Raw genomic sequence first — 23,899 nt, forward strand, 5'->3', positions numbered from 1 at the left:
ATCAATAGTGGCAGATTAAATGTAGTTTCAGGTAAATTCTTGGATTGCTCAGAAGAATCTTTACGCCAGTGAAGCAAAGCTGCAACCTCTTGTCTGAGAAGCAAAGGCCCTACCTTCTTCTCTCTTATTAAACATGCTACTTCCTAATTTAATATGACACTTTTCATCTTTATGGGTTTTCATATGATGCTTTTATCTATATTTGTGTTTTGACCCATTTTGAAAAAAACAGTCTAAAAAATCCCAAAGGTTAGAAATAACTTTATTACAAAAATAATGTAAAAATATTTGTCTGATACATGAACCATGAAAATATATTACAAAAAATTTATTCTCTAGAAATCAAGGAAAAGTGCATTGTGGTATGTGAATTTGCTTAAGTTTGTTGAATGTTTTTTAGTGTATATATTAATAATCTTCAAAGATCTTGTTGAATATCATTCAGTGCATGTGTAAGTCGTCTTATTTTATTTTCCATGGCTTTTTTATTGTTTGCTGTTTCCTGGAGAAGCTGCCGCATTTCTTCTTCAACATAGTAAACCTGGAAGAGCATATAAACATCAAATGCTTTCCCTTAATATACCTAAACCCATATAATCTTGGCAAGTTTTAACACTGACTTGTATTCTTATGTTTAAATCAGCAATGCACTACTTTTGACAGTGGATGCAGTAGCATAATTTTTCTTTAAAAAGTGTAATTTGCTAAGGGATACCAAGCAATGTACCAAAACCAAAATACCTACTACACAGAAACAGCACCAGTTGTCCCACTAAGGAAGAATGCAATATATGACAGGAACAGTGACCGTTAACACTGGCGTACGTGAGTTAAATGGATTGTCTGGCATAATCATCATTATTCTCACCTGTATAGGTAAAGAAGTGTTTAGCTATCAGCTCATAACAGCTACATAGCTACATGGAACTTTGAATACAGAACCTCATGATGGTACATACAGTTCTAGAGATTTTCTTGCTGTGCAAAGACTGAGTACTGAACCAGAGATCAACCAGACAGATACAAACAGGTGATTTCCAAGCACCACTGTGATAGCAACTGTAGAATAAAAATGCAAATACAAAACATAAATTTAGTATTAAAATTACTTTTTCATTTGCTGCTTCAATTTGTTTTTCCTTTTCATTTGCCAGCTGCAATAGTTCTTCCTGATGAGCTGCCAACATTGATTCAAGTTGTTTTCTAAAAGCATCATCCATTTCATGAAGCTTTTCCACAGCAATCCTAAAAAATGATAAATAAAAAAAAAAATCACACTCGTGCAAACAACTGAAGTATTTTGTTTTACCCAATTCTGCCTTCGATAAGGTTTTAATAACAGAGGCACAAAGACAATTATTTCAATATCTAGCATCAGAAGATGTCCTGTTTTCTCAAGTACATGTTTAGTTTTATGCACCATGTTTATGCCTTCTGGCATTCCTCTTAGCAGAAGCATTTAATCACTAGCAAAGAATACGAAGATTCAGGCTTGTGACTGTCAACGTGGATAAGAACTCCACCTGTTTTCAAACATCTACTTATCATGCTTTTGCTTCCTGAGAAGTCAATGACTGAACTATGCAATCCTGTAAACGGCCTGTAAGCCTGTGTCTCACAGAAACAGAAAAGCATTGCTTCACAATAGTGATGCATTTCCTTGACTCCAAGCAAATTCTGCTCTTAGGGGATAATTCTAAAATATGCCGCAACAGAAAGCAAGGCAAATTATTCCACTATACAATTAATTTACACCAAAATTTTGAAACAAAACAGAATTATTTGGGACAAAATTTCAGTTTCACTACTGATCTTCCACCAATTCCAAAACCTAGTACTATTGACTATTTGAGGTTGTTGGGTTTTGTTTTATTTTTTTTAATCAAACTTGATCATCACGGTGTTTTTGTTTTTCCATTTCTTAATCAGATGACCTTCCTTAAAATAATAGCAAAAGTGTGATTAATCAAAGTGTTTAATTTAAAAATGTAAAGCAAAACCCTTATTCATACTAGCTTATCCCTTCAGTAACAGTGTGGTTATCACTGCTAGATATCACTGTGGTCTTATTAACTAGATAATCTTTTCTTAAGAATAGTTGGGAGGAAGGAAGAAAAATAAGAGAAAGGAGCCAAAGAATAAAGGAAAAAATCATACGAACAATCTGAGCTTATTGCATGCAGCAGTCTCCATAATGCCAGAACCATTTGAAATAACTGAGCATCATCTATGTCCCTGACTATTTCCTGGGTTATGAGTATTTGTTTCTGTATCATCTCATATTTACTATTAACTGCTCAAAAAAATTGACAGTACAAGAGGAAAAAAAAAAAGGAATTAAAAACCTGTTGCTATTTGTATGGGAAGAGAATGACAGGTAACTTACAGACTGTTTGTCACAGACTGAAATATTTATCAGTATTGTTGTGGTAAGTATTACGGATCTGTCCTCAGTTTCCTACACAGCACACAAGATATTGCATCATCCTGCACAGACATTAGTGAAGCACTGTGGCCTCTCTCGTAAGCCCAAATGGCAGCCACAGTTGCTTGGCTCGACCTGTGATTTGCAACCGATTTGTCCCTTGCATCCTGGTCACAAGCCAGAAGGTTGACAGGTTTGTGCTCAAAAGAAACTCTGCCACAGAGTGTGAGACTGCACCTCACGTGAGGCACACGCATGTTCACTGCAAGACTCCAGCCAGCATGTGTGACGACTGTGTAAGAATCCCTATCATGTAAAGCATGACAATGAGTTTCCTCACAGAGGTAAACCAAAAGCACTGTGGTGGAATGGGCATACTAGAAAGGAATGGGTGTACGCTTCAATTATTTTCAAAGAAAATGGGAACATAGCTAGGAAGTTTACAGGACGAATGCTGTAACCGAATGCTAGTTCCACCAAGTCAGTCACCTGGATAGCAAGAATTACTGCTACGCATGCAGAATTTACAGCAACTGGGCTCACTAAGTACTTAAAAAGGTATTACGCATTCTTTCAAACTTTTTTTTATATTTATTAGGAGTGCAACTCTATCCTAACTGAGCAGTCACAAAATAAGCTATTACAGTGTTCACCTCTGAGTTTGAAGACTTTTATTTCTCTCTTCAGTCAGCTTTTTCTCTTTGATATCAAAGCTCTCCTTCATTTGTTTAACCTGCACCTCCAGCTGGCTTAATAGCTCTCCTTTACCTTGCCACTTCTTTTTCAGTGCACTGAAAATAAAATGCATATATTTACAGTGAATGTAGATACCATTTCTTAGGAGGGCAGAAAAAAAGTTTTCCATGCTTCCATTTTTCCACATTTCTGTGGGTTTTAATAGCAAGCAAGTACTCTCTGAACATATAATAACTTCAGAGCAGTGTTGCATGCTATTATGATCCCAAAGAATTACTGCCACTTGTATCACCTGTGCGCTTTCTTAATGTCATCAAGTTCTACTTCTTTTTCTTCTAGCAGTTGCTTTAATTCCTCTTTTCTTTCATTTTGCCTTTCTAATTTTTCCATTAGATCTTCAAATTCAGCAGCTTTTTCATCCAACCGTACTTGAAAAAATTTCTGAGATTCCAGATTTTCTTCGTGCTGTTTTCTGATTTGTTTATCTTTTTCCTGTAAGCCCTTTAGAAGATAAATATTTTAGAACACAAACTCCCTTAATTTTAATTGTTACCCTTTAAGAGTATCTGTTTAGTCTATGCTAGAATAAAGCAGACAAAAATGTGCAAGTTTACTCTTGTAAACATATTACATAAATACTTTACTAAAAAGTGATAGCCAGATAAATAATCATCTTCTGAAAGAAGTCAGAACTAAAAAAATCCAAAACCACAAAACATAAATCTGAAATTGAAAGCAAGTTAAGAAAAAAGTAATTTAAAACTCTAATACAACAACACACAAATGACTGAGCTCAAATTCTGTTACATGACCATATCGTTTGAGTAATGCATCTAACCTTGGCTGACATAACATGCTATAAACCTTTGCTCCAATTAATAAGCTTAAGTCTCCAAATTAGATGAATGGAATTAATAGAACAAAGCATAGTAGCTCTACTGATGAAATAAATTTACAAGAACAGAATAAAGAAAAAATATTTACATTGTAAAATAAGCCTGAAGCAAGCTTTAATTTTTTTTCTCCTTTTGTTTTAAACACACAGGAAGAATTATGCTATCCTAGTTTTTGCGCTCTCAAAATCATTATCAAGAATAATGAAGCAAGGCAAAGAGAAAAAAGTCTTTATATATATATGGTTCAATGAGGGCTTTAAAGTAGCATCTCTGTATGTCAAGTTAATACAAGGCCCTCTTCTGCTCTCAGTGAGATCAGTTGCCACTGACAGCCTGATTGTGCTTTCTGAGTTGGTAAACCAGGAGTGCAGAGCCAGCTTTCACTTCAGCCTTTACAGTAACTTTCACTGCGAGTCTTAATTTTAGCTAAGCATGCAAATTGTCAGACATGGCACTTACTTCTTTTAATCTCCTAATTGTTTCTGTCTGATCGTCCACTATTTTGTTTTTAATTCTTATAGTATCACTGTCCTGTTCCTTTTGCTTTTTTAACATCTCAATCTCATTTGTTAAAACTTCAATTTTTGCCTCCAGTTTCCCCCGATCTTGAGCAAGATGAGCTCCTAGATAAAACAGAATATTCACACTGCAGCACTCATTTTACAGATAACTTCAAGATGTATAATGTTGGGGGACAGAGGGAGGCGAAGGTAAGACCCACCTTAAAAACCACACATGACCATTCCATTCCCACTGGAAACACTGTAACGCTTTAATCTGTAGGTAGGTAACACTTAAGAGGAAATGTAGAACTGAAGGTCTGTATTTTATCCTTTGAAAACTTCTCTGATAAAAATCAACAGCAATTCTTACAGACCCAGGCAATCTCAAAGAGCCCACAAGGTGGTGCTGAGTCACATCAATCAGGGAGAAATGAAAAAAGCCCAAGCTCTTTTTCACCCAGTAGTTAACTTTTTTTTTAAGATACATACTGAAATTTTCACATTAGACTTGTCTGATAGACAAGTAGCATTATGTAACACTATTTACAAATCCTTGTTTTCCTAGTTTCATATTTAAGAGTTCTTTGTATAACATAATGGTATTTTGACATTTTGGTGAAATAGATAAACTGTATTCACTACTAACTCCCGGAACTGCTGTTATAGTTCCTATAATTGCCTGTGTACTACAGAAGATCTATTTTTGCACACCATCTTTACAACTGGATAAGATCAACAAGGCATCCAGAGACCTTGTATGATTACATTATATTGGAGTATTTATTTGAAAGGTATAACATTGAACATCACCATTTTTTCTGTGAAAGGAAAAAAATACACTATTACTTTACCCTGTTGTGCCAGCTCCTGCCCCCATATTTTTCTTTCCATTTTTAACCCATCAATCACAGATTCCTGGGCTGTCAGCTGAGAAATAAGTTTTCCATTTTCCTTTTTCAGAAGTTCAACTTGAACAGCCTTCTGTTTGTCCTCCTCAGTCACAGTTTCAAGTTCTCCAGTTCGACACTATGAATGAACATTGGAAAAAGACAGTAAGATCCTTAAAACCAGTATTCAAAATTTCAAATAAATCCTAAGCTGCTAGGAAAGTAATACTTATATACAGCAAATTAACTGAGGAATATTCTGCTTGCATACAGGGTTCTATCTGCATCTCCTCCCAGTAATGAAACACAAATGTTTGCTTCAAATAGACATAATTCAATCCCAGAAAACTGTAAAGCTGATTTCTAAATAGCCACCTTAAATTATCAAGCCATTATAAAAACCCTGTTTAGAATTATAAATGCATAAGTAAAAAAGAGAAAGTCAAGTTAAGATACTAAAAAGCAAATAACGAGAAAAAAAGACAGAAGCTAGGATGGACTTCCACTTCCCGTGATAAAGATTTATCTGCAGTTATGCAGGCCCCTTTCTCTTTACAGATTACAGCTGTTTAATATAGCTATTTTTAAATTCTGTTTTTAGCAGCATCACTGACTGGCAGAATCCTATTCTCTAGAGCAACACAATGTCTGGACACCCAACAGCAACATGTAGGAAGGAGATTAGAAACAACTGTGCAGCGGTTGTACTGCACAGGAGTTCTAACAAAGGTGGCTGGGTCATGTTGGGTTATGTTCCTAGATTTTTAAGAATTATTTACAGACAACTATAGCTGTCTGTAGTACTATATAGTGTTACCATACAGTGATCAGTAGTGTAAGATAAAGCAACTGTGCCCACAGCATTTATTAAAATTAGACAATTAGTAAATAATGACTAACATTGCTAATTCTATACAGCTCTCAGAGATATTAAGCTGCTAATAACTACACTTGATTATTTGTTCAATTTCAATTTTATTTCACGTACGGTGACCACTGCAGAACCATATTCCATTGCTTTGAATTTACAAAGGGTCAGGACTATTAATGTAGGTTTTGAAATCTCAGTTTAGAGTGACCACTTGATTATATACAAACTACTAGCGCTCACAAGGCAAGGAGTGCACTTCTGAAGGCACAAATGGGTCTAGATTTTGCTAGATGAGGAGCATTGTTTGTGAGAAAGAGAAGTGCAAGATGCAGGAATAAAGGCTGATGTGGAGTACTAGGTTTTAGTGCAGCAGGAAACACGTGTCTTTCAATCTATCTTGTATGGAATTGTTACTTTTATAGATAAAAATATTACTCCCCAAAAATCATATATGTAGTTGAAGTGTTTTGAAACAAGTACCTTTAGGTTTGCTGTAGCTTCTTCATTTGATTTGGTTAATTCTGCAATCTTTGCTTTCTGTTCTTTCACTATACTTGTCAGGTCTTGGATCAGACTTGCCATCTCTTTATCCTTTTGTTCAAACTCAAAGAGGGCTCGTTTATGTTCAACTAGATCGGCAGTAACATTTTCAAAATTCTCTTTTACCTAAAGTTTTATAAGATAAGACTTGAAAAATACTAACATTTCAAAAAACTGTGTATGCATACACACACACAAATGACATCTGACTTTCAAATAAAGGAAGAAATAGAAGTTCATCAACAGTATGTGAAATCAGTGAATATCTGAAACTGTTTTTTTACCAGTTTGTTGGTGATACTTCCAACTCAGAAAACTGGTTCTGCTTGGCTACAAATTTGTAGGAAAAAACACCCCAAAACAAACAAAAAAACCTGAAAAAAAATATTCATGGGTGGATGGGAAGCAGAGCAGAAAAAACATAGCTTGGGAAATGAAAACAATGCCTTGATTCAATCTCATTGTTAAGATTAACATTAAAGTCTGGAAAGAAGAATTTGAATTAATTCTATTTTTTTCTTCCTTGCAAGAGAAAGATTTGAAATGTGAAAAAACAGTCTTTTCTTTCCCCTCTTCTCCCATGTATCTGACTGATTTAAAATGAAGAAATCCAACTTTAAGTGAAGGTGAAGCATTTAAAATTTGTTAAGTGAAATAAATGTGACCATTAGCCATAGAAATAAGTTATCTAAGGAATTCAGTAAGCAAGTTTTGAATTTGAATTTCAAAATGCGTATCTTCAATTTTGAAGAGTTTATTATTAAAGTTCCCTATTGTTTAATACACTAGTATACATGTAACCATAACCATATCAAAACGCCATGAGGGTTTTTACAATAATGGAATATATTGTAATAGAAGGTCAACATCTTTTAAAAGAAATGAATACTGCCAGGTAGAATTTCTTCTAATTTCTTTTGATTAACTTCTACTTACAAACGAAAATATTAGGTTTTGAGCGCTGACTCTGCATTTGGTTCTGTGTTCTAATCACTGATATTTCAAAGCTTACTACCAGTATTTTTAGATGAATCCTTGGAGTAAAGGTCTTAAGGATCAAAAAAACCCCAACCAAACCAAACCAAAACACACCACCAAAACCAACACATTTAGGAGAACTATAACTCCACCTACTTTCAGATGAAATGTTCTCTTAGTCTTACCTCTTTAAACCTTTTTGCTTCAATAGTTAAAGCTAAACGAAATTCATCTTCTAACTCTTTGTACTTCTGGTTTAACATATTAATCTTCTCCTGAAGTTCTTTAACATGCTGTTCATGCCTCTGCTCTTCCTTAGCCAGTTCTTTTGACAAAGCATCTTGAAATTCAGGTCCATTTAAAGCAACTCGTGTTTCAAGTTCTTTCCTGAAGTTACCAAACATATACTTGAAACAAAAACCGCAGTATCTCACAATGCTGTTTCAATTCATTTCCTTAGCATTTCTTAAAAAGGATAATAAATTATAGAATAAATGGGATAAATTCCTTAGTTTCACAGACAGACTTCGGTTTTCTATGGCAAAGGCCCTGGGGAAAAGCGTGTTGACTACTGTTAAAACACCCAAAGGAATAACCTTACTTTTTAATCCAAACTTTTGTAGAAATTATTCAATTGCTCTTTTGCCATTAATTAGCATTTGTTTGCTTTGCTGTTAACAAAGCTCTGGAAGAGACATTGGAATCAGGGAAAAGCACTGCACAGCCAGATACACTCTTTTGCAGCCATTTTCTTCACCCTCACCCACAACTGTTACTTCTCACTCAGACCAAAAATCTGAAAAGCAGCAGGAACAGCGACCTAAAGGGTTCCAGGATGAGCCTCCTTCCTGTCTGGAAGCATCCCTAGAGGAGAATGTTGAAGCAAAAGTACCCTGTATTTTAAGAATATTCTGTTCAATCTGCTTTAAAGCACAAACACAGAACATATCTGCTGTCCTTCACATTACATCTTTTGGAGATCTGTGAGAGAATAATTGGAAGTTCTCAAAATACTACTATCGGATTCTTTGCATCTAAACTTGTGGTTATCTTGGTATCTGAATACATTTCTCCTTGTAAAATTTAGCTAGTGTAACCAGCTTATTTTGTTAATAGGCTCCCTCACATACTAGTATACCACACACCACTTGTTGCTTTAGTTTGTACAGAAAATTGATTGTATTAGCTAAACAGTATAGAAATTATGTTCAAGCATTCTCCAAAAAAAAGGAAGTTGAGAAGAAAGAGGAAAACAGCCAGGCAAGCCACCCACTCACCCTAAAGCAAGATATTGTAGAAGCTGACTTTTTTTTGAACACTATGGTATTGTAGTATATGCAGATCTTCAGACAATAATTCAGATATGATTTTATTTTTATCTGATTATTTCCTGGATTAAAGATCAAGTATTTATAATAAAAACTTCAGCCATATAATAAGCAAGAAGCTATCAAACGAAAGGCTGGAAGAACACAGTTGCCTACACGGACTTAGGAGTCAGGAATCTACAAGATATGAACATATTCTTAAATGAGCAATAAAATGAGTGGGAAGACATCTACATTTTTACAAACGCCATCTATCCCATTAAAAGAAAAACAAAAAACCAAAACCACACCCACACTTTGCAGAATGCATTTAAACAAAACATGTTTGCAACATTAGCATCTATTAACTTGTAGAAAGAAAACAGAAGACCACATACCTTTGCTCTTGCTCTCTTAATATAAGAAGTTCATGTAGTTGTTTTACCTTCTCCTTCTGTTGTCGAAAGGATATTCGAAGTAACTGTACTTCTCTTTCATTTGCTGATGCTTTAAGCTCTGCTTCTTTCACCTGTTTCATCTGTGTAGAATTCATAAAGAGAGGAACAAGATTTTCTTAAAACTGTTATCTGCTCTTCATGTCTTATACTAGAATACAAAGGAACATGTGCTTTATTAAGGTTCTACACGTCCACCTGGGACATTATGTTTACAGCATGCTCCACAACTGTCAGTATTTTTCACAAAGTGTTATGGAATTTTATTGTGTTACCTAGTCTAAGACAAAGAAAGGGGGTTTTTTTGGGTTTTTTTTTCCCCTTAATATAATTTTGTTACACTTGCAGAAATGTAAGACAAGATGTTTAAAATTAAATCTTAGCTTCATTTACTACAACACAGAAAAAGCAACTTTCATGAAGAACCAAGGACGTTTATTTAATTTATAAAAAAAACTTGAAAGTGTCCTGCAGAATGATTTCCTCAATTACAAATTCTCGTATTAGAAACTTGTATTAGTTTCAAGCAAAACATTTTTAGATGTATTCAATATAACTTTTTTTTTTTAAACACTCCAGTTACAAAAATCTGCATCTTTCTGAGTTTTACAGTTTAAAATTGCTGAACGGAGTTGCTTTCTAATGAATTTAGAAAAAAATAGAAAATCAGTACAAACACCAGATGGCATACTCCACTTTTTCCATTTGATGCAAGCTTTTATGAAAAAATCCATTTTATAATCTTAAGCCTTTTACATACAAAGCTGTCTTTTCTGAATCAACACATAGGAGAAAAAAAAGATAGGAAAAGAGTTATAAAAAAAGGTTTTAATTACTTATGAAATGGTAATTCAGAATCAAGACACTTCAGAAGGCTACAAGTTAGAACATGCAAGAGAAACAGCAGAGGTGACGTTAATGGAGATATTCTTACTCCTAATCATTACTTGTAGCATTCATCTCAATCTTTTTGTGCTCAAGCAGTGAGCAATAACAACTTACCTTGTCAACCTGTCCTCCTAAGCAAAGGGTCTCCACATTCTGTACTTACACAATTCTAAACTATTTGCTTTCCAGAATATCAAATCTGTGAATGGTTAATAGACTATTCAAAATTACTCTGTCAGTTATCTAATGCCAGAGCTAGAATGCAGAGACAACCCAGTTTACTTTCCAGCTCCTACAAGAAAAACAAAAAACCCCCAATCTCCACAAAACAAAAAAAAAAACAAAGAAAAAAATCCCAAAACTGTTTTCTTTCAGAACTCCATTACAACTGTCCTGTCAACTTGATTTTTGAGCCATCAATCAAAATGAAAAATAAAAAGTTAATGAACAGCTGTATGGAATGTCCTGCACTGACAAATAAAACATTGCAGGAGATGATAAACATTGAAAACAACGCCCCTTAAGATATGTAAGTGCTGCTGCATGTTATGAGTTCCAGCTTGAGAATGCCAGAGGTACCTAAAGTTCATACAGTAACTTCAGTTGTATGAAAAGTATCATGAGGTTTGAGCATGAAGCCAAGTCCTCATATTCAACATGTTAAGCCTCTTCACGAGTAACGCTTAGACACACCTCACTGTAATCCTGTTGTTTTGTGGAAGAAGTGAAACAATTCTCTCCTAAACTGAAGAACTTAAATTTCAGGTGAGAACATATGCAAAATACCGCCAGAAAATAGGTTACACATTTAGATGCACAGTAACTTATTTATCTTGAATCCTTTAAAAAAAGTAATCTAATAACGTTGACTGAAATCATTAATAGTGACTACCTAGAGTAACCATAATTTACCACTGAAGCTAACTGCCAATGTGCACTATGAGAAAGTTCTATAAAATATTCTAGAACTTGTTAATCTTAGAGTTGATAAAATAGGCCAAAGGTATATTAAATCTGAACATTCAAAAAGAGAATTTAGTTTCTACAGCATCATGACTATTCTTTGAAACATAATGAGTATTTATAGAATCATAGAATGGTTTGGGTTGGAAGGGACATTAAAGATCATCTAGTTCCAACCCCCCTGCCATGGGCAGGGACACCCTCCACTAGACCAGGTTGCCCAAAGCCTCATCCAACCTGGTCTTAAACACTTCCAGGGATGGGGCATCCACAACCTCTCTGGGTGACCTGTTCCAGTACCTTACCACCCTCACAGTAAAGAATTTCTTTCTAACATCTAATCTAAATCGACCCTCCTTCAGCTTGAACCCATTCCCCCTTGTCCTGTCACTACACCCCCTGATAAACAGTCCCTCTCCAGCTTTCCTGCAGGCCCCCTTCAGATACTGGTAAGCCGCAATTAGATCTCCCGGGAGCCTTCTCTTCTCCAGGCTGAACAATCCCAACTCTCTCAGCCTGTCCTCACAGGAGAGGTGCTCCAGCCCTCTGATCAGCTTCGTGGCCCTCCTCTGGACTTGCTCCAACAGCTCCATGTCTCTCCTGTACTGGGGCCCCCAGAGCTGGACGCAGTACTCCAGGTGGGGTCTCACAAGAGCCGAGCAGAGGGGCAGGATCACCTCCCTCGACCTGCTGGTCACACCTCTTTTGATGCAGCCCAGGACACGGTTGGCTTTCTGGGCTGCAAGCGCACACTGTCGGCTCATGTTGAGCTTCTCATCAATCAACATCCCCAAGCAATACCCTTCTCCTCGGGGCTGCTTTCAATCCATTCCTCGCCCAGCCTATAGGCATGCTTGGGATTGCGCCGACCCACGTGCAGGAACTTGCACTTGGCCTTGTTGAACTTCATGCGGTTCACACGGGCCCACCTCTCCAGCCTGTCAAGGTCCCTCTGGATGGCATCCCTTCCCTCCAGTGTGTCAACCACACCACACAGCTTGGTATCATTGGCAAACTTGCTGAGGGTGCGCTCGATCCCACTGTCCATGTCGCTGACAAAGATGTTGAACAGTGCCGGTCCCAGTACCAACCCCTGAGGGAGGCCACTTGTCACCATTCTCCACTTGGACATTGAGCCGTTGATCACAACTCTTTGAGTGCGGCCATCCACCAATTCCTTATCCACCGCGTGGTCCATCCATCGAATCCATGTATCTCCAATTTAGAGACAAGAATGTCGTGTGGGACAGTGTCAAATGCCTTGCACAAGTCCAGGTAGATGATGTCAGCTGCCCTTCCCTTATCCACCAATGCTGTAACCCCATCATAGAAGGTCACCAAGTTTGTCAGGCACGATTTGCCCTTAGTGAAGCCGTGCTGGCTGTCACCAATCACCTCCTTATTTTCCATGTGCCTGAGCATAGTCTCCACCGCCCCATGATCTTGCCAGGCACAGAGGTGAGACTGACTGGCCTCTAGTTCCCTGGGTCTTCCTTTTTACCCTTCTTAAAAATGGAGGTTATGTTCCCCCTCTTCCAGTCGGCGGGAACTTCCCCGGACTGCCAGGACTTGTCAAATATGATGGCGAGTGGCCTGGCCACTTCATCCGCCAGTTCCCTCAAGACCTGCGGATGCAACTCATCAGGTCCCGTGGACTTGTGCACCTTCAGGTTCCTTAGATGGTCTCGAACCTGATCTTCTCCTACACTGGGTGGTTCTGCATTCTCCCAGTCCCTGCCTTCTGCGACCTGGGCAGTGTGGCTCAAGCATTTGCCAGTGAAGACTGAGGCAAAGAAGTCATTGAGTACCTCAGCCTTCTCCATATCCTGGGTAACCAGGTCACCCGTTTCATTCCGGAGGGGACCCACATTTTCCCTCGTCCTTGTTTTATTGCTAACATACCTATAGAAGCTTTTCTTGTTGTCTTTAACATCCCTGGCCAGACTAATTTCTATCAGGGCTTTGGCTTTCCTAACCTGAGCCCTGGCTGCTCGGACAGTTTCTCTGTATTCTTCCCAGGCTACCTGCCCTTGCTTCCACTCTCTGCAGGCTTCCTTTTTTTGTTTGACTTTGTCCAGGAGCTCCTTGTTCATCCATGGGGGCCTCTTGGTGTTTTTGCTTGACTTCCTCTTGGTTGGGATGCATCGCTCCTGAGCTTGGAGGAGGTGACCCTTGAATATTAGCCAGCTGTCTTGGGCCCCTCTTCCTTCCAGGGCTTTGTCCCATGGTATTCTACCAAGCAGATCTCTGAAGAGGCCAAAGTCTGCTCTGCTGAAGCCCAGGGACTTCTTGCTTGCTGTGCGCCCTCCTCGCTGCCCTGAGGATCCTGAATTCCACCATTCTGTGGTCACTGCAGCCAAGGCTGCCCTTGAGCTTGACATCCCCTACCAGGCCCTCCTTATTGGTGAGAACAAGGTCCAGCATGGCACCTCTCCTTGTGGGCTCCTCTATCACTTGGAGGAGAATGTTGTCATATACACATTCCAGGAACTTCCTGGATTGCTTGCGCTCAGCTGAGTTGTCCCTCCAGCAGATGTCGGGGTGGTTGAAGTCCCCCATAAGGACCAGGGCTTGTGAGCGTGAGGCTGCTCCTATCTGCCTATAGAGGGCTTCATCTGCTCAGTCCCCCTGGTCAGGTGGCCTGTAGCAGACCCCCGCTATGATGTCCCCTGCCCCAGCCCTCCCTTTAATCCGGACCCATAGGCTCTCGGTTGGCTACAGGATCTTAAAGACAGGAACAAAGATCTTCCCTTATTAACGTTTTGCAGTTAATAAAAACCATGCTACTACTATCAAAAGAGATGACTTATTTCCATAAGCTCAAAGGAAAAATAAAAACCTCACACACTAATAAGGTATTTCCTTTCTTATGGGGGGGGGGGGGGAAATCTCAAACAACAATAAAAAACCCCCTCTAGTCTAAATTACTAAATTTAGTACTTTTCAAAGTGACAGGCAGATACGTGATCTAAACCGACGGTCACTTCTAGATCCATAATTGCTCCATGGTATTTACAGGCAAGGAAGACAATGGAAGAGCTACTCAGGTGCCTAAACAGGAGCCTGCAGTGGAGGGAGGCTAACCATAACTTGAATGGCACTTGCAGTTTGGCTGTCAGCACATACCCCAATTCTGTTTCCTTTCACAGTACCTGAGCGACGTGTCCTAGAGTGCCATACTAGCAGTTCAGAGACTTTTCAGGATGGATATATTAGGATTTAATCTCTGTAAGTGGATGTGTTCAGTGACATAGGAATGGGCTGATATTGGAAAATAATTAAACAATAGGAATAAATATTGGAGGACACAGCATTTGGTGACTGAAAAGTCACCAATGAATTATTCAGTCAGAAATAGCGGCAGCATCTGGTCCAGCATCTTGATCTTAATCTATGTGTGTACTGAACAAAGTGCCTCTGACAACAAAAGCATCACTATCTTCTCCAGCTGTAAAAACAAAATGAAAAAAAATCCCAAACAAACAACCCCCAAATAATCAGAAACTTTAAATTAAGTTCTCAGCAATTACTGTTTTCTTCTGGTTGCAATTAGAAGCATCTAATTCTTTACATCAGCAAAACAAACAAAACCACCAGATTTCCATCCCACTAATAAGATCTTCATTGATTTCAGCAACATTTTAAAAAAAACTTGTCTTTGTTACTGAATATCTTCAGAAAATATCAACTCTCAGTTTTAAGTACATAGGACTTGTTCTTCTTAAGACCACATCATGTATTTCTATTTATAAAAGACATTAATTGATAATTAAGATGGATACTTGTTATTGACTACTACTATGTAGAAAAAAATAGCAGTTTTTATTGTGGAAAACTCAGACTTAAGGCTTGAAAAATCTAGTGTTTCTTAATATCTAGGACTATAGTAGCCATCTCGTTGCCATCGTATTATTTACTTGTAAAAAATATTTACCTCTATTGTTCGTTGCTGCAATCTCTGTGTCTCCATCTTGGATAGTGTTTCTTCTAAAGCTTCCATAGCCTTCTGACGTTCTACTTCTTTATTTCTTGCCTGATTTAACTCATTAGTAAGTCTTTCAGTTTCACCTTTCAACTGTTGGACATCTGCTTGCAGTCTTGCTTTAACATCTCTCTCTTTGAATATCAATTCCTTTAACCTGAGAATAAATGCAAGAAAGTTGTTTTAGAAACATCTTAGTACTTAGTTTGATGCCTAATACCTCGAGAAAAAGACATTAGTATTTTAGCACTGAGTTTTACTGTTTTACTGTTTACAGCAGTGTCATGTAAAACTGTTTAAAAATATGTAAAATATTACTAATATCATCTGTAGCAGTACTATATGGAGCTTCATTTTAAAGGAAACTAAGCTGGAGACCACCTCACATCTGAGCCTTTAATCAAATGACTTTCCAGTATAATTTTACTTTATACAGAAGTCAAACATCTAGTATCAATTTGATAATTTTCTTCAGAAAACTTTAAATATCCTTAAATATTCTAATGATTTTTTTATATAAGATCTATCTCAAAAGAAAAGGAACAAAATAAGCCTCTTGTCCAAGGTGATAATAAATAAAGGTGGGAAGTGAACCTAAAATAATCACAGCCAGTCCTGGATGGTAACTCAGGAAGCGCTTGGCTTGTTTCTTCCTTACAACAAAGGAAATGTGTCTTTGATAAATACAGTGCAGTTAAGAAAAATAGAGTAGACATCTCCAAATCATAGCTGACAACAAACAATGCTTTGTAAAGAGAGAGAGAAAAGAAGAGAGAGAGAGAGAAAAGAAGAGAAGATGTTGCTCAGAACTTAGGATGATGACAGCAGCCTATATGAAGATGCACTAGACCCGACCTGCCCAACATATTGCCTATTGGCCAGCTCTGGCCTGCCAGAAATATCTTTGTTCAAGTGTACTGTGCAGGTGAAGAAAATGTATGTATAGGGGAAAAGGGAGACTGAGAATTGGAAGCTGAAAGCATGAGACAGCTACTAGAGCTTGAGCTGAAAGTACAATTATGATACAGATTGCGTGGAAAGTAATGGCTAGAAATGGAGGTAACTGACATACTGATACTGTTTTGAGACAGGAACAGGAAGAAAACTGCAGAAAGTAATTTTGTTAGGTAATACCGAGAGAAATTCTAGCACTACTTCTTGATGCATTATTTTCCAAGTATATTGTTTAAAGCTGTTCTCGTTTTCTAAGCCTATAAATTGAATTGTCTTGAATTATAAAACCCAAAACAAACTTATGCTACAGTGCTCTGTTTCCCTACCTGTCTGTAGTGTATACAGCCATACTCTGAATATTCTTTTCTTCTTTTGCATGCTTCTGTAGCTCTCTGACATGCTCTATTAATTTCTTCTCTGCTTGCTCTGCTTTCCACCTCCTTTCTTTCTCCTGATCCAGTTCTTGAATCAGCGCCTTAGCAAGAATGTGGTAAGCATCAACTTACTATAAAACATTCAAACGTAGCCAAAAATGACAAACAATATTCATAACTATAGAACAAGATTTTTTGTTGTTCTGAAATTCATGGGTGACAGAGGAAAGTGCACGTGACCAGGCCAAAAACCCCCATAATAGTGAAATAAAATAAATTCTCTTCCAGCTGACACTACGAGAACTCCACTATTTTTTGATGCTATCCACATGCAATTATTTTTGTCACCTCCAATTTTAAAGTTTCACCAGGAGACATATGGTTGGCTTCAGGGGAAGACACACTCATATTTATCTTGAAAGGATGCAAAACATACTCGGTATGTTGACTCTTCTGTGGCGTTTGAATTAATTTCTTCCACTTTTTCTATATTGCTCTGTCTTCCAGTTAATATTTCAGCTTTTCTTCCCACTACTTCCAAGTCTCGAGTATCCGACGATGACTTGATATGAGAGTCTCTCTGACTGGACCGTGGACACTTTGAGGAACTCTTCTTCTCTTCCCTATAATAGCAGGATATCAAGGTACAGTTAAGAATATGCAGAGTTTAAACAGCAACAGGGAATTCAGACACTTTCATAGGACAAAATTTTACAGTTCTGTATAGAAGCTGAATTGTACAGCGTTCAAAACCACATAGAAAATAATTTGCAAGCAGATCATAAAACAAACAGCTAAATACAAATCTTCAGTTGTAAAAAAAAATATGTAGTACTAGTAGATGCTATCTGAAAACCATTTTATCATCACATAGATATGAAACAATTTTAGAGAAGCAGAGTAGCTGTAGGGCTGCAATGGCTGACTAATATATTCCAATGTATATCATCTTCCATTCATCACTTCTGATGTTTACTATATAAATCAAATTACTACGGCATCGTCAGTTTCATCACAAAATATGGACAGTTATATTCTCGACCATGGTTCTGATACCATGAGTCTTATTTTCATTTTTTAATATGACTCAATTATTGTGTGTGTGGAGAATTCTTGTCTCCACAATTTAAAACAAAGACGAAAACACAAGCTGTTAGAATTCTGAAAGTGTTTATTTTGGAATCTTCAGTTCCTTTTCACCTAAAGACAGAAAATACTCATATAGGGAAATGACTGAGTGCAGAGTGAACTTCAAAAAGTTTCAAATAATATGTAATAATACATAAAGGACTAATATAAAAACCAAGGATGCAAAACATTTATATATAAAGAGTCAGATTAAGAAAAGAGGGGCTTGTATATTAGACATCTATGAGCATAGACAGCTGACGACTATCTCATTGTCTTTGGGGTGGGTGGAACACTTCAAAAGTTTGACACAATGGTATTTCTAATCAACAGATTTATTATGAAGACTCAGTAGCTAATAATTTTTAGACCGTTATTAAACAGAGCTAATTTACCCAATCTACCACTTTCAACAAAATGTTTCAAGTCAAACTACGTTCACTCTGACAATATTCAGCTTAATTCACTTTGGCTTTATGTGGCAAACATTGGCATACCTATCAGTTATTTTGTTCTTAAGATGATTCATATGACACCTAGTAGATAAGGTAGTTCTACGGTAAGTAGGGATCTTGCTTCTTTTCACAACCTTTCTGTTGTTCTCTTTCCCACTCTCATTTTCGCTCTCAGAAGTTGGATCTGTGTCTCTCTTAGCTTTGAGAGCATTTGGAGGAGCTTCCCTTCTTGAGGTATCAGACACCTAACAACAGATACGAGTTTTATCTGTAAATGTTACAATTTCTAATTGGCTAATTTCTAACACTTATTCAGGTGTTAACTTTTTAAAAAGTTAATAGTTACAAAATAATTTTGATAGAGAAGTAAATAATTGCTTCCAAACTACCCCCTCCCTCCTTGCTAAAACATTTTGTTGTTTTAAAGATAAAATAAACCTAACTGAACAGCACTTTTGACAACATTTAGTTATATCTTTCTGAAACATTTAAAATCCTTAGGCATAGAAGGTTGGTGCAAAATGTAAAACAAATACAGCACTTAAAATCAAAAAAGCTCTGAAAATGCAAGGTACACCATAAACTGTTACAAAAATGTATCTGACAAATGTTTCAGACTAACTCTGTCCCAGCAAACTCTTACATTACCAAGAGGTACACCTTATTTTACAAACAAAACTTTCTGTACAATCACAGGAGAAAAAAAAAATTACCTTTTGAAGTATCTGTGAAATTTGATCTTCTATTTTTTTAATTCTTATCTCACTGTATATTTTATCAAGTTCGGCCTTCTCTGGTTCTGAAGATGAGACAAGCTCTGTAGAGGAGCTGATGGCACTTTGTACTTGTATTCTTGTACGTTGACGAAAATGAGCTAATGCCTGGTCAATATGTGGTGTTACCACTGGTAAGGTAACATAGTTCTATTAAAAGCAAAGACAACCCTTGTAACATTAATGAGTTGCATGTGATACAAAAATAAAACGTATCAATTTTAAAATCAGTACACAAAACCTATGGCACCTGATCTCTGGATGAGGGGCACCCAGATGAAACCAAACAGCCCCAAATGTCTTCTAAACACTGCAAATCTGAACAGTCGTCTTCTGCTGGGTCCACTGGTTCACCAGAAATACTTCTTCCATCTAGAGTTGTTAGCTGGGGCAACGTCTGAAGAACAGTTTCTCTATAACCTTGTGGAAAAGACCACATTTAATTGAAATTAATCTCCAAAAGAGACTTCTAGTGTATTTTAGGTACCCTGTCATCTTAAATTATTCATTGTAGTTTTAGAGTTATCTTCAAGTGTCTCACCTTTCCCCACCCATAAGGCTTTCAACAGACATCACAAGGCAAACTGGGAAGCTGCCTGCCTAGTCCTGCTCTACACAGGGATTTCCCCACCACCATCAGCACACTGCAGTTGCACAGTCTTTTAGTATCAGCCTACTGCACCAGAACCGTTGTTATCAAGTGCAAGGATAGACAAACATAATGGGAAGGCAAGTTCTGAAAGGGCTGAGGTAACTTCATCCTCTTCCAGTGAACTAAATAAGGCATCATGAAACTGCAAGGCATTGAAGTTAAACTTCTTTAATAGAATTTGGGCTCCTAAACTTTGTTGAAAGTGCCACCAAAGAGAGATTTGAAGAGGTATGTAAACACTTACAGAAGAAAGCTAGTGGAATTTTCTAAGTTATCCAGATAACTTTAATAGTCCTGTTACTGCTTCTGTAGGATGGTGACTCAACCATTTCCCTGGGCAGCCTGTTCCAATGCTTGACAACCCTTTCCGTGAAGAAATTGTTCCTAATATCCAATCTAAACCTCACCTGGTGCAACTTGAGGCCATTTCCTTTTGTCCTATCGCTTTTTACTTGGGAGGAGAGACCGACACTCCCCCAGCTACAACCTCCTTTCAGGTAGTTGTAGAGAGCAATAAGGTCCCCCCTCAGCCTCCTTTTCTCCAGGCTAAACAACCCCAGTTCCCTCAGCCGCTCCTCATAAGACTTGCTCTCTAAACTCTTCATCAGCATTGTTGTTCTTCTCTGGACACACTCCAGCACCTCAATGTCTTTCTTGTGGTGAGGGGCCCAAAACTGAACACAGTACTTGAGGTGTGGTCTCACCAGTGCCGAGTACAGGGGAACAATCGCTTCCCTAGTCCTGCTGGCAACATGATTTCTAATACAAGCCAGGATGCTGCTGGCCGCCTTGGCCACCTGGGCACACTGCTGGCTCATATTCAGCCGGTTGTCGACCAACACCCACAGGTCCTTTTCCACTGGGCAGAATCACTGCAGAGCATCTTATAGTCTGTCACTGCTTACTGAAGCTGGGGGAAAAGGAGGAAAGGCTGATAGTCCATATTACTGATCTTCCTCTTGTGCTCTCTATCAGTAGAGGAACGACCATGCCTGCCCTCTTTCTGTACAATACAGCATCTTTGTGTACATTCTTCAGATTCTCCACTCTCCAACCTTATAATATTAATACTCCCTTCTTCCTATTTCTGCAATACTTTATCTTCCTGTCACTCTCTGTCCATCTCCTGCCTTAACCTAAAATAACATGTGAAAAGTTGAACCTTATCAAAGCATAGAACAAGTTACAATTTTTAGAATATGCCTGGGGGGAGGTGGGAAGGAGTTTTCTCTATGGAAAACAAACTCATTTTGACAGAATTTAGACTTCTGCAGGCTGACCAGTTTATAAATGAATTTGCAAGCTCCATAACCTGGCTCACAGCTTAAGGGAAGTCCCTGACCTAAGGAGTGCAAAGTACCTACATAACACAAGATCCATACCTGCTGTGTGACAAACTGGATTGGCTTTTCCCTTTTTTTCCAGGGTCAGATTTGTCAAACAACGCAGCCCCTTTGTGCACTGGAGTAAGTGATCAATATTGTTTACACAGTTGCTGTGAAGGTCAATATGACTAATCTTATGACTGGTTCCATGAAGGCACTTAAATCCTGAAAATTTGAGAAAACCCACAAAACAGTGATTTCCGCTACAATCCTAGACTACAGAGTTTAGAACAAATGGCATCTTGTTGAAAAATATTTAGTAAATAATACGTAATAACTGGAAATGATGTAACAACTTGTGCTCCATATCCCTGTCTACGTATATTAATTATCTATGGTACACTACCACACAGTACAACACTTAAGCTAGTTATGAGACCTAACTTTAAAGAAACAATTAGTTTCTAACTGTTAAGACACATGTAAAAATAAACATTTTGCTTGAAGTTCCTTTTTATAACTCAGTTCATTAACAAAATTGTTACCAATGTTCTTTTTAATTTTCTATTACAAACTCCCTTGATTCTGGAGCTTAAAATCTTAGAAGCAACCATTGACCATTTCAACAAATAGATTTAGAAGAGAACTTCCGCATCATATCCAAAGCCGCATTTTTGTCCTATAAAAAGGAAAGATGGGAATCTTTTGGAAATATCTTCCGAGACTATTGCATTTTTCACTTTGGAAAGAAGTTTGAAACGTTTACTGTACTACTTTGTGAGAAAGCTCAGCCTTGCTAAACACAAAATAAATTCCAGTTCAGAACAACCCATTATCATAGAATCTTTAAGGTTGGAAAAGACCTCTAAGATCATCAAGTCCAACCATTGAGCTTATGTTCATTTCAAGCTTGTGTTAGAAGCTTGAAAGCTGAGAGTAGCAAGCACTGCCACCACCTTTCATAGCATTACTCAGTCAATTGGCAGAACTACCAGAAACTTCTAAAATACATTTGGTCAAGTTTTTTAAAATTAAAGTGAGGTAAATGCTTTTTATTGCACTGCAAAGGCCAAAGTCACTTACCAGAGAGATCATGTATGTGATTATACGACAAATTCAATATAGTTAAATTAAAGAGTTTTTCCAGTCCTAAACAAAATGAGGGGGAAAAGTGACAGTAAGATTTTCAGAAGAATGCTCTGTTTTCATCAAATCAAAACTTGCAAAGCCTTTTAAAATAATTACTACTAATTATAATAAATTATAATACTATTTTTTCCTTTTAAATTAAGGCATTTTGCTATGATAAAGCTCACAGAATATATATTCTTTTAAAAATTTACATAACAATATGGCTAGTAGCTCACATTAACTTCACGTAACCTTAATTATATTCACACTTTCCAGAAGCAAGCTTTACCACAACTCCTAGAAAAGCTTCATAAGTAGCTAAATGGACAGAAATAACTGTTGCAGACCCTCCACTTTCGTTATCAGGTTACAGGATAAGCTTAGGGTGCACAGGTTAGCCAGGGAACTTAGCCCCTCAATCCGGCGGATTTGGTTTGATGACAGATCTAAATGCTGCAGATTCCGGAGGTGGCTGAGCCCTTCGATTCTGGCGATGCGGTTACAGTGCATGTTGAGCGTGTGCAGGTCCGAGCTCAGGGAAACCTCCAGCAAGCTGCGAAGGAACGGTACTCGCCATCAGCCGGGCAGCTTCACTCCCGGGCCACCCTACCCAGTCACCCCCTTCCCCGCCTCGGTCTCCCCTCACCCCAAAGGTCCAGCTTCCCGCGCCGGCTGACGGCGGGGCACCCGCCCTGCCCCCCTCGGCACGCTCCTTACCTCTTAACACCCTTATCCATGAGGCTGAGCTCGCCGGGGATAGCGCGGCCCCCCGCCATATCGCCGTCTCCTCACCGCGCCAACCGCCACTACACTTCAAACTTCCCTCGCCTCCCAACGGCGACGCTCCGTGCTTTACGGCTGACACACAACACCCTCACAACAAACCCTGCCGCAAAACAGCACCTCTCCACTGCTCCTCCCACCTCCCTCTCCCCGCCGTCTCCGCTGCGGGCACAGCGCACGCGCAGAAGGGGAGGCGGGGCACCCGGGAGCATGCGCACAGCCGCAGGCGAGGCCGCCCCCTGCCCGTCGCTGGGCAGCCGTGGAGGCGGGTGACGTGCTGCCGGTGCGGGGCCAGGCCCTCCCTGCCGCCCGGCAGCGCCTGGCGAGGAGGGTGGGTTTGTAAACGGGGCGGCTTTGAGCTCTCCTCAGGGAGGTGTTTAGGGGCTTTGACTTTTTTTAGGGCTGATACCGTATTAAGAGTTTACTCCAGTCATGGCTCAGAGCTCTCCGCTCGCTCAGGCTGAGCGAGAATCTGGCGCCACAGATTCTCTCTGTAAGAGGAATCATAGAATCACAGAATGGTTTGGGCTGGAAGGGACCTCAGAGATCACCTAGTTCCAACCCCCTGCCATGGGCAGGGACACCTTCTGCTAGAGCAGGTTGCCCAAAGCAGATTTGTAACGGGCTGAAGCCCTGGCAGCACTTCGAGCGTTGGTTCAGTACTTGCCCATGGACCTGTCTGCTCAGGTCAGTGTGCTGAAATCTGGACTGAATGTTCTAATAGATTTCTTACTTGGGCTAGGCACTGTACATGCTTTATAGTATCAGTGCTATTGTAGTACCCCTTTGCAATACCATGTTGACATTTCTTCAATAATTATTTTATTCTTCAGGTCACTATAACTGCTATATAAGCTTACAGTACAACCCTGAGCATTTGACGTAGAAAATGCAGGCCCATCCCCGTGGGGTGAGTGATAGGTTAGATTCATC

At 38.7% G+C, this 23,899-nt stretch overlaps 1 protein-coding gene across 1 annotated transcript; it reads right to left on the minus strand.

Annotated features, from left to right (window-relative positions):
- Nucleotides 1-253: 253 nt before the first annotated feature.
- Nucleotides 254-23,095, minus strand: LRRCC1 (leucine rich repeat and coiled-coil centrosomal protein 1). Its single transcript, XM_054817205.1, has 19 exons — nucleotides 22,901-23,095; nucleotides 22,531-22,736; nucleotides 22,136-22,201; nucleotides 21,110-21,277; nucleotides 19,326-19,495; nucleotides 19,016-19,225; nucleotides 18,345-18,547; nucleotides 17,156-17,342; nucleotides 16,672-16,820; nucleotides 15,344-15,548; nucleotides 9,502-9,641; nucleotides 7,982-8,183; nucleotides 6,759-6,944; nucleotides 5,372-5,546; nucleotides 4,477-4,640; nucleotides 3,414-3,622; nucleotides 3,079-3,216; nucleotides 1,110-1,245; nucleotides 254-541 (listed from the first exon to the last, which is right to left on the minus strand). The coding sequence occupies exons 1-19, from the start codon at nucleotides 22,957-22,959 to the stop codon at nucleotides 419-421; spliced, it is 3,096 nt and encodes a 1,031-aa protein (XP_054673180.1). The 5' UTR covers nucleotides 22,960-23,095; the 3' UTR covers nucleotides 254-418.
- Nucleotides 23,096-23,899: the final 804 nt, after the last annotated feature.

Source organism: Grus americana, chromosome 2 (assembly GCF_028858705.1).
Source record: "Grus americana isolate bGruAme1 chromosome 2, bGruAme1.mat, whole genome shotgun sequence".
Taxonomy (NCBI): Eukaryota; Metazoa; Chordata; class Aves; order Gruiformes; family Gruidae; genus Grus; species Grus americana.

Coding starts and splice junctions, on each gene's coding strand:
- LRRCC1 (XM_054817205.1), bottom strand. CDS start 22,959: ATGGCGGGGGGCCGCGCTATCCCCGGCGAGCTCAGCCTCATGGATAAG. Junction 16,821..17,155: donor CAGAAGAGTCAACATACCGA/GTATGTTTTGCA, acceptor ATTCTTGCTAAG/GCGCTGATTCAAGAACTGGA. Junction 6,945..7,981: donor AAGCAAAAAGGTTTAAAGAG/GTAAGACTAAGA, acceptor ATAAAACTTTAG/GTAAAAGAGAATTTTGAAAA.